General features: G+C 39.8%; 1 protein-coding gene across 15 annotated transcripts in view; it reads left to right on the forward strand.

Annotated features, from left to right (window-relative positions):
* The window catches only part of LOC105470646 (brain enriched myelin associated protein 1), a 126,889-nt gene that overhangs the window by 64,534 nt on the left and 45,379 nt on the right, over positions 1 to 16,976 (forward strand). For 9 of the 15 annotated variants that reach the window (XM_011722807.2, XM_011722815.2, XM_011722810.2 and 6 more), the window contains exons 5-7: positions 9,209 to 9,367; positions 10,208 to 10,252; positions 12,602 to 12,736. In XM_011722807.2, coding sequence (XP_011721109.2) covers positions 9,209 to 9,367; positions 10,208 to 10,252; positions 12,602 to 12,736 — 339 coding nt within the window. The remainder of the gene's footprint in view (positions 1 to 9,208; positions 9,368 to 10,207; positions 10,253 to 12,601; positions 12,737 to 16,976) is intronic. The other 6 variants (XM_011722814.2, XM_071079133.1, XM_011722819.3 and 3 more) reach the window with 1 other exon arrangement.

The raw sequence follows: 16,976 nt of genomic DNA on the forward strand, positions 1-16,976 counted from the left end.
GGAGAGAGGACAGTGTCAGATTCATTTTTGTAAATCTCACAGCTCACCACAGTGCTCAGTACTTAAATTAAACACAATAATAATAGCTAACCATTACTGGATGCTTCCTGTGTGCTGCACATTCTCGTGAGTCCTTTGTATGGATTATCCCATTTACTCCCTCAACAACCCTAAAAGGCAGGTGCTACTCATCACCCCACTTTTACAAAGGAGCAAATTGTAACCTAGAGTTAGGGAAAGTGCAGTAGTGCAGAGGTGGAGATTACAGAGCAGGGACAGGGCCTGGGTAGCTGGCCTCTGCACAGCTTGTATGCAGTCACACTGAGGGTTAGGATTTGGGGAGACACAAACTTTCAGTCCACAATACACAGTGAAAGGATAACTTCAGAGCCCATGCTAACGCTGTGTGGCCTCTGCACAGCTTGTATGTAATGTAACTACCCCCACGTAGTTACTGAGTGAGGATGCATTCATGAATGGCGCTCCTGGGCAACACCTTACTTAGGCCTGTGGGGAATTTCTCAGTCTAGATTTATGTCTTGTGCCACTTTCATAATGACTCATCTTCAAGACACCTGTTCAGTTATTCATGTAATAGCTTTATTTAAAGTTTTACTTTATACTGACTGAACTTCACCTAAGCAAAAATATCCATAATATCAAAAGGTTGATGCTAGACTTATTTTTCTAGTGCACAATTCTTAGTTCAGGCTGCTATCAAAGTACCGTAGACTGGATGGCTTATAAACAACAGAAATTGATTTCTCACAGTTTTGGAGGCTATGAGTCTGAAACAAAGGTGCCAGCATGGTTGGGTTCTGGTGAGGACCCTCTTCTGGGTTGCAGACGGCCAACTTCTCATTGCCTCCTGGAGTGATGGAAAGAGGACTAGAACACTTACTGGGGTCTCTTTTATAAGAGCACTAATCCTACTCATGAGGGCTCCACCCCCATAGCCTAGTCACCTCCCCCAAGGCCCCTACCTCCTAATACCATCACATCAGAAGTTAGGATTTCAACGCATGAATTTTGGGGAGACACAAACTTTCAGTCCATAATACACATTAAAAGAATAACTATGTGTGTGTGCACATACCACCTAAAAAAAAAATCGCCTCCCCCATACGTATATCAACACTCCTCTGCTATAAACAGAATTTGCAACCATCCTTCTAATCAACCAGCTTAACCACTTGGATCCCAATTATACCTCGGAGTTCGTTTTTAAAAGTTCAACTCATATTAGAACCTGTTTTTTAAAAGTACATCTCTTCCAAAGCAAAACACTTTTCTCCTGGAATTAACAAAGAAAACCTAACAAGACTGTTAAGGCCGTGGCTTTTATTTGCTTTTAGTTTTATGAAGCTTCAGCTGTTTATGAGGCATTTCACAAGAAGTATGCTTCCATTTAGAAAGAGTCCTGGGGCTGAATGAAACCCTTGTAGAATACGTGTATTATTGTTACTTTTAAAATACTCACCAAAATGTGTTTCTTGTATTTTTGTAGCCATTTCACAAAAGCCCCATTTTTAACGCAAATTATTCCAACCTGGCCTTTGGTGTTAGGCTGGTCTAAGTGCGTAATCTAAGTGCCAACTGAGTGATGAGAACCATGGTATAGAAATTCAGAGAAGGGGACAGATTCCATGGGTGGCATGACCCAGAAAAACGTCAGTGGGAGAAGGTAGACTTGATTCCAATCATGAAGAATGCATTTGAAGGGGGAAGACAGAAGCTGGAATAGAGAGCCCAGTGTACAAAGGCATAGGGAAAAGAATTTGTTCCATATCCTTTCATCCTTTAACAAATGTTTCTCATGAATATACTCTGTGTCAGGATCTTTGCAAATTGTATGGCGTTCTTATTGCTTTTTTTTTTTTTGGTCTGTTTGGCTAACATTTATTAGACACTTCTATACTAGGCATTATGCTAAGGAATTTACATGCATTGTTTCTTATGGAAACTCACAACAAATTATACCAGGCAAGGTTTATTATTAATCCTGTGTTCCATGGGAAGACCATATCTCAGAGAGGCTAAGAGCCCAGCTGGGGTTCCTCAACCTGTGAGTGGAGCTGGGAGGTGAATATGGAGTCTTTGTCAGGCACTGGGACTTTTATCAACCACTTGATCCTGTTGTGAATGAGACACACACAGTGCCTGTCCTCAGATGCCCAGTTGAGCAGGTGATACTGGCAATTAATCAATTATGATTCAGTATGATGGGTACTGATGAGAGGGGAATTATGAAAACAAATAGCATTAAGAGATAAAGAGCTTAAATTCTTGTTTGCAAAATTACTCAGTTGAATACCAGTCTGTGGGAAAAGAAAGAGAGAGATTGATCATTGACATTCATTCTTCCCTTCATTTATTCATTTATAAATAATGTTCATAATCGTTATCACAAATTAATATAAAAATATCTGCTACACCCCTAGAACAAGATTTATTATTAATTTTAGGTGACAAAGTTCATATTTCAAATACGCTTATTAATTTCAAACTTAGGGAGCTCACTTCTTTTCGGACCTGATTTGATCCTCATTGCTGTTCACATGCTAATGTAGCTCAAGATTCATGAATCACCAAAAATGACCTCACCTGTAGCCAGCTACAGGGAAGTCAACACTGTCTACTATTAACAGAGTGGAAGCCTTCAACTAAGGGAGAGTTACAGGAACTGGCCTTGCCCTCTTGCCTAAACAGAAGAAAACCTGGACAAAAAACACCAAACAATAATTTTTAAGACTGTTTTAAGATATCAGGCAACAAGGATAGGTGTTCTCTGAGAGACAGGACATAAGAGATGATCCCTATGTCTGCTCCTGCCTGCTGCCTTGAGAGAGTTTCCAGCCCACAGCCTAGGGGGCAGGAACTGAGGCAGAGTGCAGCAGGCTCCTTGAGCACATGGTGGCCAGAGTTCATAGACAAAGCATCAAAGGAGACAGAGAGAATGTAGAGCAAACTCCAAGGGTCTGTCAAAGGGCCTCACAGAGTACGAGGCAGAGAGCTGACCAACATGTTCATGTGAGGAAACTAGCAAAGACTGGAGGGGAAAAAAAAACACACCGGAAAGGCATTTCCACAGGGCCAGAGAGAGTGCCTTCTCTCACCAGCCAGGCTAGAAAACCTCATTATTAATAAGGCACTGGGTAGAGTAGTCACATGGTCTTTCCTCATTAGCGAGAAAAGATTAGCTTCCTAGACTAGAAACGATTTTGGTCCTGCCTAATGTAACTGCCAAAGGGTTATTTTTGCCCACTGCCCAGACAGAGCCAATTTATCAAGAAAGGGAAATGGCAATGGAGAGAGTTTAATACATTTAGAGCCAACTAAATGTGAGATTAGAGTTTTATTTTTACTCAAATCAACCTCCCCACGGAATTCAGAGGCTAGAGTTTTTTGTTTGTTTGTTTTTGGTTTTTTATTATTATTATACTTTAAGTTCTAGGGTACATGTGCATAACGTGCAGGTTTGTTACATATGTATACTTGTGCCATGTTGGTGTGCTGCACCCATCAACTCGTCAGCACCCAAGGCTAGAGTTTTTTTAAAGTCAGTTTGGCAGGCAGAGAGCTAAGGCATGGAGAATGCTGATTAGTTGATTGGGGGCAGAATCACAGGACATCAGAGATGTCCTCTTGTACCGAGTCAGTTCCTGGGTGGGGGCCGCAAGTCCAGATGAGCCAGACCAAAATGCAGGGTCTGAAGAATATCTCAAATACCAATCTTAGGTTAAAGCAATAATGTTTTCCGTATGACAATTGGGGAGGTTAAGAATCTTGTGACCTCTGGCTGTATGACTCCTGAGCCATAATTTCTAATGTTGTGTCTAATTTGCTAGTTTTACGAAGGTGGACTGGTCCTCAAGAAAAAAAGGGGCTTGTTTGGGGAAGGGACTGTTATCATCTTTGTTTCAAAGTTAAACTATAACTAAATTCCTCCCAAAGTTAGTGTGGCCTACCCCCAGGGATGAAGAAGGGCAGCTTGGAAGTTAAAGACAAGATGGTGTTGGTTAGGTGAGATCTCTTTCACAGTCACAATTTTTTCACTCATAGTTTTTGCAAAGTCAGTTTCACGAACGAATCTTAAAAGCCAGAACTAAGAGGATCAAACTGATTTTAAGTATTTTAACTATCTCCAAAAACACAGTTCAAAAATATTTATAGGAACAAATAAATGCCCAGCCACCCAAACAGGTAAGATTCACAATGTCTGACATGCAAACAAAAATTACCAGGAAAGCAAAGAGGCAGGAAAATGTAACTCATGATGTGAAGAGAAATCAATCAAAACCTACCCAGAACTGACACAGGTGTTAGAATTGGCAAAAAATAAAAAGCAATAAAAAGAATTAGCATAAACGTGTCTCATATGTTTGGAAAGTTAAGTAGAGACATAGAAGATATATTTTTAAAATCCAAATCAAATTTCTAGAGATAAAAACTACAGTGTGTGAGGTGAAAAATACACTGGATGACATTAACAATGGATTAGACAATGCAGAAAATAAAATTTGTGAGTTTAAATACACAGCAATAGAAACTATCCAAAATGAATCATGGGGCAGTGGGTGAAAAGGAAGAGGGCTTTTTTAAAAAGAAGAAAGAAAGGAACATCAATGAGCTACAGGATAACCCCGAGTAGGCTAGTAGGCAGGTAATTGGAGTCCATGAAAGGAGAGAAAAAGAAAGAAGAAAAGATATTTGAAGACATATGGCTAAAAATTGATGATTGATAGTCTCACTTGGATTGAATCATTTGTTCATTCATTCATTAGTAATTATTGAGACTGTACCATGTGCACAAGTGTAGGTGCTGAGGAACCATAAGGGAGAAAAAGAACCTTCTTTGGGTTATATTCCAGTGAGCGGAGAGGAACAAAACACAAAATGAGTAAGTGAGAGTTTTAATATAATTCTCAGTCTTGCCACTGAGAGCCAGATAATTCTTCACCGTGTGCACTGCAGGAATTTTAGCAGCATGCCTGGCATCTATCCTCTAGATACCAGTAGTAGCTCACCCACCCACTACTCGTGACAATCAAAAAAAAATGTCTCCAGATGTTACCAAATGTCCCTGGGGAGAAGAGGAGCCAGTAATATATTAGAAGTGAAATATACTAGTAAAAAAAATAAAGCAATTAGCAGCATCAGATATGCTGAGATATATTATAGCAACTTAAAGTAAAGTGGTAAAGAAAGACCTCGATAAAAACATGGCCATTGGCCTGGGCGCCCAGCCCAATGGCCTGTAATTACATGACTGTAATCATAGCACTTTGGGAGGGCAAGGTGGGTGGATTACCTGAGGTCAGGAGTTTGAGACCAGCCTGGCCAACATGGTGAAACCCCATCTCTACTAAAAATACAAAAATTAGACAGGCATGATGGCACACACAGTAATCCCAGCTACTCGAGAGGCTGAGGCAAGAGAATTGCTTGAGCCGGGGAGACGGAGGTTGCAGTGGGCCGAGATCGCACCACTGCACTCCAGCCTGGGTGACAGAGTGAGACTGTCTAAAAAAAAAAAAAAAGTGACAATTGAAAAAAACTTGAAGGAAGTAAGGTCGCATGCTCCAGGCAGGCAGAAGCTCATCCCAGATGTAAAAGTCCTGAGGCAAGAGCCTACCTGACGTGTTCAAAGAAGAGTAAGCAGGTCACTGGGGTTACAAAAGAGTGACCCAGGGGAAAATAAAACAAAAAAAAAAGGGCAGAAAAGCAACGAGAATGGAATGGAAGAGGGGTACTTCTCCAGGAATGAGCAGGAGGGTCCTGTTATCACAAGGAGTAAGGAATGCTGCTTAGGCAAAAACAAGTTAATGCTTACACTTGCCAACCGTGTGGCCTTGGACATGATGTTTAAACCTCTTTGGGCCTCAGTTGTCTCATCTGTAAGATGCCTCGCACAATCTTGTCAAAGATTAGATAAGACAGATTTGTGAAGGCGCCTCATAACTGTAAAGCTCTACAAGCATAAACAAGCATTGTTGAAGACGTAAGGGTGACATGTTTAAACAAGTTACAAGTGCAGTACTTTTTGGGAGAGTTAAGTTATGAAGGATTTTTATGGGTGGAATTTATGGATTTAGTCTATATTTATATACACTCCCAATGAGGATCTTGGTTCTGCACCACCTGGATTTAATTTATATGATGTCACATTTTACTGCACATACTATATAAGTTTAGCAAAGTTGACACTCATGGCCAAATAATCTATAGCATTTTAAGATGTTCAGTTCTGACAGGTCTGAGTTATAATCCCCAGATTGGCCTCTCTCAAGCTGTGTGACCTTAGACAAGTAACCTAAACTCTCTGAGCCTCATTTCATGGTTTGAAACTGTTAATTGTAATATTTGTCTCAGAAGATTGTTGTAAAGATTAAGTGACATATGTTTAATACATTTATTTGTACAGTGGTTTGCATGCTGTAATTGTAAAATATTTGACATATTGACATTATATATTATTATATAATAAATAATGATATACTAAGATTAAGTGACCTTGTTCAAATTATACTAACTTAGGAAAGAGAAACCACTGGTGTACATGTAGTGCTTAATAAATAGTTGATGTAATTTGTACATTTGTCCCCACCTAAATCTCATGTTGAACTGCAATCCCCTATGCTGGAGGTTTGGCCTGGTAAAATACCACAGGGGTGGATCCATCATGAATGGCTTGGGCCATCTCCTTGGTGGTAAGTGAGCTCTTGCTCTGAGTTCACATGCGATCCAGTCATTTGAAAGTTTATGGCACCGCCCCCTCCACTCTTTCTCTCTTGCTCCTGCTCTGACCCTGTGCTGTGCCTGCTCCCACTTCTCCTTCTGCCATGATTGTAAGCTTCCTGAGGCCTCCCAGAAGCCAAGCAGATGCCAGCCCCATGCTTTCTGTAAAGGCTGAAGAACTGTGAGCCAATTAAACCTCTTTTCTTTATAAATTACCCAGAATCTTTATAGCAATGCAAAAACGACCTAGTACAATCATCCATTAAAATGAGTTGAATAGTATCTCAGTGGTTGAGATAGTCAACCCATATCAGTTTATACTGCTGGTCCAGACCCTGCCAACCCCAGAGGAGAAAGTATAAAATCCAGGGTCTAAATGCAGTGCTACCACATCCCACTCTACACTACTGGGAGAAGTCGTCAAAATAGAAATAGCAAGTCTTCTGTGGGCTTCTGCCAGCTCACACACTGGGAATGGTTAGAAATTGCTTTTGAGGAAACAGAAGTGTCTCCTTCCATTCTCCTGTAAGTAAAGGAACTGGCAGCATGGGGGCAGGGAGATGGTGTGGAGAAGGCGGAACCCACCGCCCGGGGATGAAAGGAAGGACTACATGGGGATGAAAGGGAGAGCAAAGAGTAAAGAGGAAGCTCAACCAGCAGGTGAGGGTCAAGTCCGCCTCCCTCACTCCACCCATCTCCAGACCAAGCTCCCCACTGCCAGGCCACGACCACATGCACCGACCTGCCTGGCCTGGACACGTTTTAGGTCTCACCTGTCCCCACCACCGGTGCACCAAACAGCTTCTCAGACCCACCGAACTACCTGCAGGACCTCTCTGTTGAAATCTTCTTATTTTTGGCAAAAATATTAATCAAGTTTATATAATTTCATACCTCTTGACCCAAAAATTTCACTTTTGATAATTTACCCAAAGAAAATATAGACACACATGAGTATTTAAAAATAAAAGTGTGAGATGCCTACTTTACTACTGCTTGTAATACTCTAGATGTACAACTATACACACTGTGAATGTCCATCAATAAGGATATTAGACAATAAACAATGTGATAACCAAGCTATGGAATAAATGTCACCTGAGTCGTAAAGAATGATGCAGATTTAGCTGTGTTGCAATGGGAAGTTTCTTTACTACTTTTTCACGTGAGAATTTATGCTGGTACAGATAGCGCTATTCTATGTTTGTAAAATTTTCATAAATGATACATATTTATTGAATGCCTTCTGTGGGCCTCGCTGTCCTTGGTACTTGAGAAAAGCACTGAGTGAAGTAGATATTATCCCTGTCTTTGTCGAGTTGATAGTCTAATGGGAATATAAGAAAAAGCACAAATACTGAGAAGTAAACAGAACTGCTGATACAGCAAAGATTTTTAAAAGGGCAAGGGACTCTGGTGGAGACGATGGTGGTGGGAGGACAGCCTTAGATGAAGGTTTAGGGATGATCTCTCCAAAGAGATGACACTTATGACCTTAAGGATGGATGGAAATTACCTATGGGCAGACAGAGGAGCAGAATGTTTCAAACAGAGAGCCAGAAGTTTGGAAATAGCCTGTGGTATGTTTGAAAAACTCAAAGAAAGCGGGCCAGAAAATGGAGTGAAGGAGCACATGGCACAGAGAGGACAGAGACCAAGGCAGGGGCAGGCCATGTTAGACATTGGAGATCCTGCGTCAGAGTTTGGGTTGACTCCAAGAGCTGTCAGAAGCTACTGGAGTGTGGTAAGGAGTGGGAAGATGGGATCAGTTGAGTAAAGAACGTATTGGGAGGGTCAGGAGCCCAAGCAGAGACAGGGCCGAGGCTGTTGCAGTCATAAGGTGGAGAGGTGTTAGCTTCCTGTCCCGGGGCCCTGAGAGTGGAGATGGTGAAAGGAAGACAGATTCAGAACGCATCCTACCCTCCTGAGAGATGTCAGGGAGAAAATCATTTCCCCTGTCACACCCCTCGCACCAATGAACCTCAGATCTCAAAAGCAAAGTAGTTATTTCAAAACACCAGTACTTTTTCTTTTTTCTTTTTTTTTTTTTTTAATTTGATATCACTCACCTCTGTGGAAATTGTGGGAAACCAAATAACACCATCTCTGGGGATAATGTACACATCATTAGATAAGGAGACTACAAAGATGGAAAATATCAATACCTTACACAACTTCTTTGCAGATTGGAAGAAAAGGTTTTTTGTTTGAAATGCAACATGCACTGCTGTGTTTGTTACCCTTTGGCTCCAAACAATGTCCCTCCGACCAACAGCAAATGCTGAATATGTTAGAAAGAGGGGGAGGGAAGGAAGAGTGACTCTTATAATCTCATGATTGTTCTGTACACCCGTGGGCAGAAGAAGTATGACTGGAATTAGTGGGTAAGAGAGAAAGGGGTGTGAAGCAAATGTATGACTTTGAGAGTTCACATTCATCAAGTGGCAACTGTGAAAACTTTTGCTCCTAGGACATAGTTGACGGCAAGGAAAAAGAAGGACAAGAAGTTGGAACTGTGAATTGCTCTGTCCCTGGGGACCCAGAAGGACTGGAGACTGCAAAGGGTGACTCCCAGACAGCAGCTATAGCAGAGAATAATAATTCCATCATGAGTTTCTTTAAAACTCTGGTAAGCAGTTTTCTCCTCTTTTCCCCTCAACTCTAATGCTCAAAATTTTGTTAATTCTAAGAATAATGGACATTTGAATGTTCCTGTACTGAATGGATTATCATGGTGCGGTTGGAGCACGGGAGGGAACAGGGACAAGATGTGCTTCATAAGGAAGCTGTGTTAAATCAGGCTTTTAGCGAGAGAGCCCCTGAAATTGGGAACCATGGTATAAGCAGTGGATGCCCAAATCATGTAACATGGACTGTGTTGCAATAGAATTCTATTGCAATTGAATGTCTTATGGTCCTTGATCATAAAAATAATTGAAAAATATCTCCCTGTGTCATAGACCTCAAAGCAGTTTTGCCACTCAAATGGCAAATAAAATACTGTAGAAATCACTCAAAGAAAAAAAAAAAAAAAAACTCTGAATGAATGAATGCATAGTGAAGCAGACCATCCCAAATGTGTTTGGGCATTTCCAAATATCAAGACTAACCTCAAAAGAAAAGACAGTGAATGTCAACAGAATGTGCCACAAACACCAGAGGGTTGCACATGTGTTTGGAGTAATGGTAGAATTTATGGAAAGTCTGTGGTCTTCCAGGAGACAGTTTTGAGTGTGGTCAAACTCTTGGTAAACGTATAAGATCAAATGTATCTCATTCTAAGATATTAATTTTGTTAACTTTTGTATTACCCAGCAGTCCTGAGATTTCTATTGAACTAAAAGTACTTCTCATTTTGTTCTTGACTTGTGTGGTGAACTGGACCACCCTAAAGAATTATTTATCTGTGAAATAAAAATCACTCTACAGAGCAATGATTTCTAATATTTGGCTTTCTCAAACTTTTAAGGTTTCACCTAACAAAGCTGAAACAAAAAAGGACCCGGAAGACACGGTAGGTAGTCTGAAGTGTGTATGTATATGTTTGAGTTTGCACATAGAACTGGATTTGAATTTGTGTCTGCTTGCTTGTTTTTTGAATATGTGTGTGTGTATCATATTATATCTATATATGTGACTAGCAATTTAATAGTGCTGTTAGATTGTCTTTAAAATATTTTATTTATGTTAATGGCAGTTTAATTAAAATTTTACTGGAAGGCATGAAAGATGTGCCAACTCTGGCTAAAGAATATCACAATACCAATTTCTTACATAGCGTAAGAACAGAATACTAGTAATTATATCATCATCTTAGTCTTTTCAGTTGTGTGTAGAGGGACCCAGGGAATATAGTAAAACACAGTCCGTCTAAAGTAGAAGAAAGCTTTTCAGTAGGACATGGACTCTAAAAAAATAAAGTAGAAGAAAGTTACTATATTTTTGTCTTTTAAAAAATATGTTATTTTTCAATGTAATTTGAAAAATAAATCTTTACTGCAAAGGCAGCAGTTTGGTGAAATAAAATAGCTTCCATGGGACACTTGCCAAACGGATGGCCATGCAGAGGCATTAGGACACACTACAGAGCCTAGATTCTTCACTGTCATACAAGAAATTCAGCCAAGTCCCCTCAAAATACATTTGGTTTGAAATAACATCTTCCTAGAGATGTTCTCCCTTTACACTTGACAAGGCCCGTTACCTCTAGTGGAATACACGGTTTAAGTTTCACGGGAACCATGAGGGAAGTTTAACTTGGTGACAGATAAGTGTCTTGGGTCCTTTTTCTGATATTGGAAAGTGCTTTGAAAAACAGTGGGATCAGATACATGGCCTGGTTTGCCCCCTACATCTGCTACCCATATGTGAAGGAGTTGGCTGTGAAAAGAGGATCCTAGATTTTGTCTCGAAAGACCTGCATTTCAGCTCCAGTTCTGCTACTTGATAGTGGTACAGTCTTAATCTATCTGAACCCAAGTTTCCATGTCTATAAAATTGGGACAAAAAAATTCTTTCTCTGGACCCCAGCATCGAAAGAAGGTGTGGCAGTGCCTTGCAAACTACAGAGCTCTGATTAAATGTAGCAATCCCTATTTCCATGAGCCCAGCCAAGACTGGTTGGATGACATGACTATATTTGTATTGTATTTATTGGTTCCTCGAGAATTTTCTTCTTCCATTGAAAAAAAAATATGTATCTGAAGCATCTACATGCATTTTCCTATAAAATTATTCATTTGCTATGAGGTCATAGGGTCAAGGTCAATGAATGGTTGGGGCAAAATGTATTTCTTTTGGTTCTATGTCTTGCATTGTTTCAAGCCACATAGTGTAAAAGGATCTAAACAGTGGGGTATGGGGGGAGTGTGTGTGTGGCTTCCCACATGACCTGATGCACTCATTCTCTTTAGCTGGTCATGCACCAAGACTCCTCCCTGACCCAGAATGTGGTCAAAGCTGAATGTACCTACCTGATAAAATCTCACCATCCTGCCCAGGAAGCTGTGGGGTCATGTTAGTGGAGCTGGGTCTCAAAAGAGGATTTTGTGAACGTAGGTTGTGCATGACACCCACAAACAGATGTGTTTTCTACAAACCTGGTTCTCATACCTTGCAATTTTGATATCTTTTCTACTGAAGTTCTTGGATTCATGCTTTTGAAGTCTGTGTCATTTTCAGCCCACTACCTTCCCTATACAAAAGGCCCTGACATTTGTAACTTGAGTCAACAATCTTGAGTGGTTGTAGCCAGGCTATTTTGGTTTCAATCTCCCTCTACTTCGCCTCAGTGGATTGGTTCACAGTACACATTTTCTTTGCCTGGGGGATCTACCCAACTAGAATTGAACTGAAATTTTTGCAGGTGCTATTGCTTCCATAAAGTTTCTAAAAGTGAATCAAAGGGGATCGATTTGAGACTAAAAGACGTTCAGTAGCAGTATTTGCTTTGACGCCAGGATGAAAAATAAATATTTTGTCTGCGGGTATTTTTTACTTTACCGTGTAGTAATAGCATTTAGATATCTACAACTATCGAGTAGAGACTGCATCATCTTGTCCTGTTATTTGTCTTCAGCAAATGGAGATACAGAGTTTTGTTTTGTTCTGTCTTGCTTTGAGGTGTGTTCATCTGGGTCATTTAAATAGGTCACTGTTGAAAATCATTGTGTATCTAAAATTGACTGTGAATATGGAAGTTTAAAAAAGGTAAACATTTACACGGTGTTTGGTGGTTAGGAAAGGGGATGATGTACCAACAGTTAATTGTCACAGTGTATTAATGCACTTTAAAACAACAGAAAAGAAAAAGAATTTTGTTCAAAAACAAAGCTCTGAGGTTGTGACTGCTGTTGCCCCAAAGGCATCGAAAGCAGAAAGTGCCTGTGATGGACAAGCTGGTCAGAAGACATCTGAGATCCAGGCTAGAGGCGCCAAGAAAAAGCACCTGGATAGCCCCAGGCTAGGACTTGCCTTTAGAAAATTCTTTAGGCATAAGGTCTGTATCTTGTTAAAGTAGGAGGAAAAACAAGAACTCTGGTCTTCACAAGACATGTGCCATTCTGAGCCCACCCAGGTCCTCTCCAGCAAAAACAGAGCCTTGGGTGCTGAGGATCGTTAAAAGAGAATTAAAGATGATATGAATTAAACTTCCGTGATTTTTAAGTCCCCGTAGTCAAACATTTCAAACAGGTATCTTCCTAGTGTGGACCAGGGTTCTGGAACTATCCTTCTAACCCAGTATTTCCCAAATGTCAATCACTTGTATACCACCTTCCCCATTTTTGTTAGATGTACTATTATTTGATATTGTTACATTGAAATTGACCTATTTTCTATTTAAATCTATCTTTAAAAGAAACCTTATGTCATATATAGAAAATCAGAATAATTTTTCATAAAAGGAAGGTAAGCATTAATATGGCTAATTAAAAAGACATTACATTCTAGCTACCTCATTTGTGTTAAGCTCTGAATCTGATGCTCTTTCTAGCTTTATTAAAAGGTGATTCATTGGCCAATGTTAGAAAAATGTTAAAGACGTACCATCACCAGACTGAGGCTTTCTCCAGAATGTTAGTATAAGGATTAAATGAGAGTTGGAAAAAGAGAAGTATTTTCACTATTTGAATACTATTTAATATCATATTTCTGCACAATCTATAATATTCTCTGATCCACCAATGGTATGCTTCCTACATTTTGGGAAATACTCTTCTAATCTCAAGTAACAATGTTATCTTTCTGTGGTCTGTTTCATCTAATTCCAATATTAACTAAGCTTACACTGAACCCAAATAAAAGTCCAGGCGGAAAAAAGCAATGAATGAAGGCAGAGCACGTTTTAACTCCATGTCCTTGGGAAGCTGGACAACGCTGAAGTCAGTTTGGGAAGTATTACGCTTCCAGTGTCTAAGAAGACGCCAGTGTTTGTCTGAAACCATCAGTTTAAAGGATCCCTGAATTGGGTTAGCATGCATGAAAATTTGTTTAAAATATCAGCCATTTTCCACCAAGTCGAATGCGTGTATTAAAAAAACATCCCTACCTGGATGTCACACAGTCCCGGGATTGTATATGCAAATAAGCACTCCATAGAAAGTTCTCACAGCTGAATCTGTATTTGCATAAGCAGACTATGTTATGAAGCCACGTTTCAATTTCCATACAGGAGAATTTTGTTCTGTAAAGAGAAAAGAATGGGGAGTGATAAATCTTGCAAGGGGGGAGGGGAGATTAAAATGTGCTCCAACATCACATGGGAAATAACTTAGTAACTGCTGGTGAAACGTGTCATAGATCTCATATGAAAGAATAGTTTGACTCCTACTTGGAGCTTTTGTAAGTAAGGGGCCTTGAAAGTTTAAGAAGTATATGACATTTCCCCACATCTGCATTTCATGATGACATTCACTTCACGCACTACAAAATTTTACATCTGCAGTATCTCTTGCCACCCATAAAGGGACCACCCAAATTCAATGTTATCATTCCTAGGGCTTCCAAAAACCATTGGCCTCCCATCTTGTCACTGAGATAGATAGGGAAAAGACAGGATTCTGGAATAGCGGGAAGATGTAGAGGGAACAGCCTTCTGGGATTCTGTAACACAGACACAAGGACCTCAGGGTTTTGCCTTGAGTGGCATTCAGTGTATTTTTTTATGTAAGTGTAAATCCAAGTAAGGGACACCTCCCAAATGTTCTGAATTCTCATTTTCGCAGCAGTTTGTTAGAGCTCATTGCCTTTTACCTCTGCACCTGAGACAGTTTATTTCTTTTTCTCTTTTGATTATTTCTGTTGTCTCTAAAGATAGGAAAATAGAGCCTTTAAATAACCAGCCAGATTCTCTCAGTGACGTTATCATGATTTTAGGCGGTGTGATACTCTCCATTTCCCCCTGAGTTTGTCACCTGGAACAGAAAATGGGAAATTCAAGCAAATTAAAGGATAAAACCATTTTGCTATTAAAAAAAAAAAGTTACCAATTCTGATTAATCCTGGGGGTTTATTTCTCTACATCTCTATGATCCTTCTTATAAAAAGAATTTTCTCAGTTCAAAAAGTGGGGAAGTCTGAAATCAGTAAATGAAATACATTCAGTGTCAGCTTTTGCTGAATTGGAACCATTTTTCTTGGCCTAATGGCATGTGATGTCTCAGAATCAAGCTTTTTCATGTGGCCACCACTGTTTGGTGACAACTTTAGACACAAAACAGAGCATTGCTTTAGAATGCTTTTGCCAGGCCCCAAAATGCTCCCCTCCCTCCTCAGGTTTTCCCCATGCCTACCCTTTCTGTAAGGCAGCTGAAGTATTCCAAGCAGCATGCGTGATTCATAAGCTCTACCATTCATTCATTGTTTTTGGTTCTTGGTGTAGTGTTTACTAACATCTCCTCTCTCCCACACCCAATGTGGAAACAAGATGAAAATTTATTAAGAAGGTAAGGTCATTTGACATACAATCTCCAAATTGAATCCACTAGAATTTCATAGGTAGGGCCACCAGGTAAAATACAGAGGACTCAGTTAAATTCAAATTGTTGACAAACAAGGAATAACTTTTTAATTTAAATATAAGTATGTCCCATGCAATATTTGGGACATACTTATGCTAGAAAATTATTCTTGCTGATCTGAAATTAATATTTAATGGAGTATTTTATATTCTTATTCTCATGTACTAAATCTGGCAACCCTACTCATGAGATTGCCTCCGAAAACACAATTAAAATTTTTGTAGTCTCCTCTGTAATGCAAACAAAGAATATCCAGTTGGTTGATGCTGGCAGAATTCCATCTGGGAGGCTTCTTTGGGAAGGGAGGAGAGTGGTGGGCAGCAATGAAAAGACTAATGGTGTTCTGACTGGTACTCTACAACCCAGTGAGGAAGGGGTGGGTGGCTGGAAATATGGCATGGCAGGATCTTGTGTGGGTGTCTCTCTCTGGTCCCTGTCATAGACTGTAATTATTAATTGAATGATTGTCTGTTTCGTGCCAGAAGGTAGGCCTGATGGGAATTCGGGATGTAATCATGGCCAAGACTTTCTTGGTCTTGGAATATGATGATGACCAAGACTCTAGCAAAAGAGATACATATTCAACAAACAGCTACACAAATAAATTAGAATTATATTATTACTATAACTATAGTACGGTCGTGCCCTTGTAATGTTTTTTCAGGGGTTTCTGGATATCCTGCCAATGCAAAAAGAAAACAAATTGGTCATTTCCCTATGAAACTGATCAGAATAGATGTGTTTCCGAATCTTTATCTCAGTATCATCCCCCACCATGATGCTTTCTCGGACTATTTTTTACCCTAATCACCCTTCCCTCCACGAAATTTTAATGTAACAAATATTCTTTATACCTGTTAATGCACTGTAATTCTTTAGGGGAGCCACAGACCATGTTAATATCTAATTTGGCATAACCCTTCTCCCAAGAACAAAGGCAATTATTATTTTTTGTTGTATATTGCCCTTGTCGAGAATGGTGGTATAGATTTCCTTCCCTGATGGGTGGAATAGCCCAGGGAGCAGGAAATCTTGATTCACTGGAAACAATGTCGTATGGAGTCATTATTAATGCTTGGGTTTGGGGATCAGACTCCCTGGATTCAATTGTCAGCTCTGCCCCCTCGTTAGTGTAACCGTGGGCAAGTTACTTAGCCACCAAGCAACTAAATTTCCTTGTCTGTGAAACTGACATAAAAATTAGTGTCTTCCTGTAAGTTGCAGCATTTGATAGTACCATTAGAAAATTATAGTTAACAGTAATTTATTGCATATTTCAAAATAGCTAGAAGAGAAGAATTGTAAGTTTCCAACACAAAGAAAGGATAAAAGTTTGAGGTGATGGAAATTCCAGTTACCCTGGTTTAATCATTGCACTTTGTATACAGGTACCAAAATATCACATGTGACCCCCGAAAATATGTACAACTATTGTTCATCAATTTTAAAATAGAAAAAGTAATAGTTCCTTCCTCATAGGACTTTTGTCAGGACATTCAGGTGCTTAAAACAGTCTGTCACTGTTACCTTTTATTCTTGTCATCAAATAAAAGTTTAAAGTTGGAAATTATGTCTTCAAGATGCAACGATGGTAGGCAGAGAGAGAAAGGGTGGTGGCTGAGTGGTGAAAACGGCCAAGTATGCAATGCATTAAGTAAACTGGAGCTGTCGCAGGGAACAGGGAAATTCTGGCACTCCAGGACCTGGAGGCCTTGTTTT

Source organism: Macaca nemestrina, chromosome 15, assembly GCF_043159975.1.
Source record: "Macaca nemestrina isolate mMacNem1 chromosome 15, mMacNem.hap1, whole genome shotgun sequence".
Taxonomy (NCBI): domain Eukaryota; kingdom Metazoa; phylum Chordata; class Mammalia; order Primates; family Cercopithecidae; genus Macaca; species Macaca nemestrina.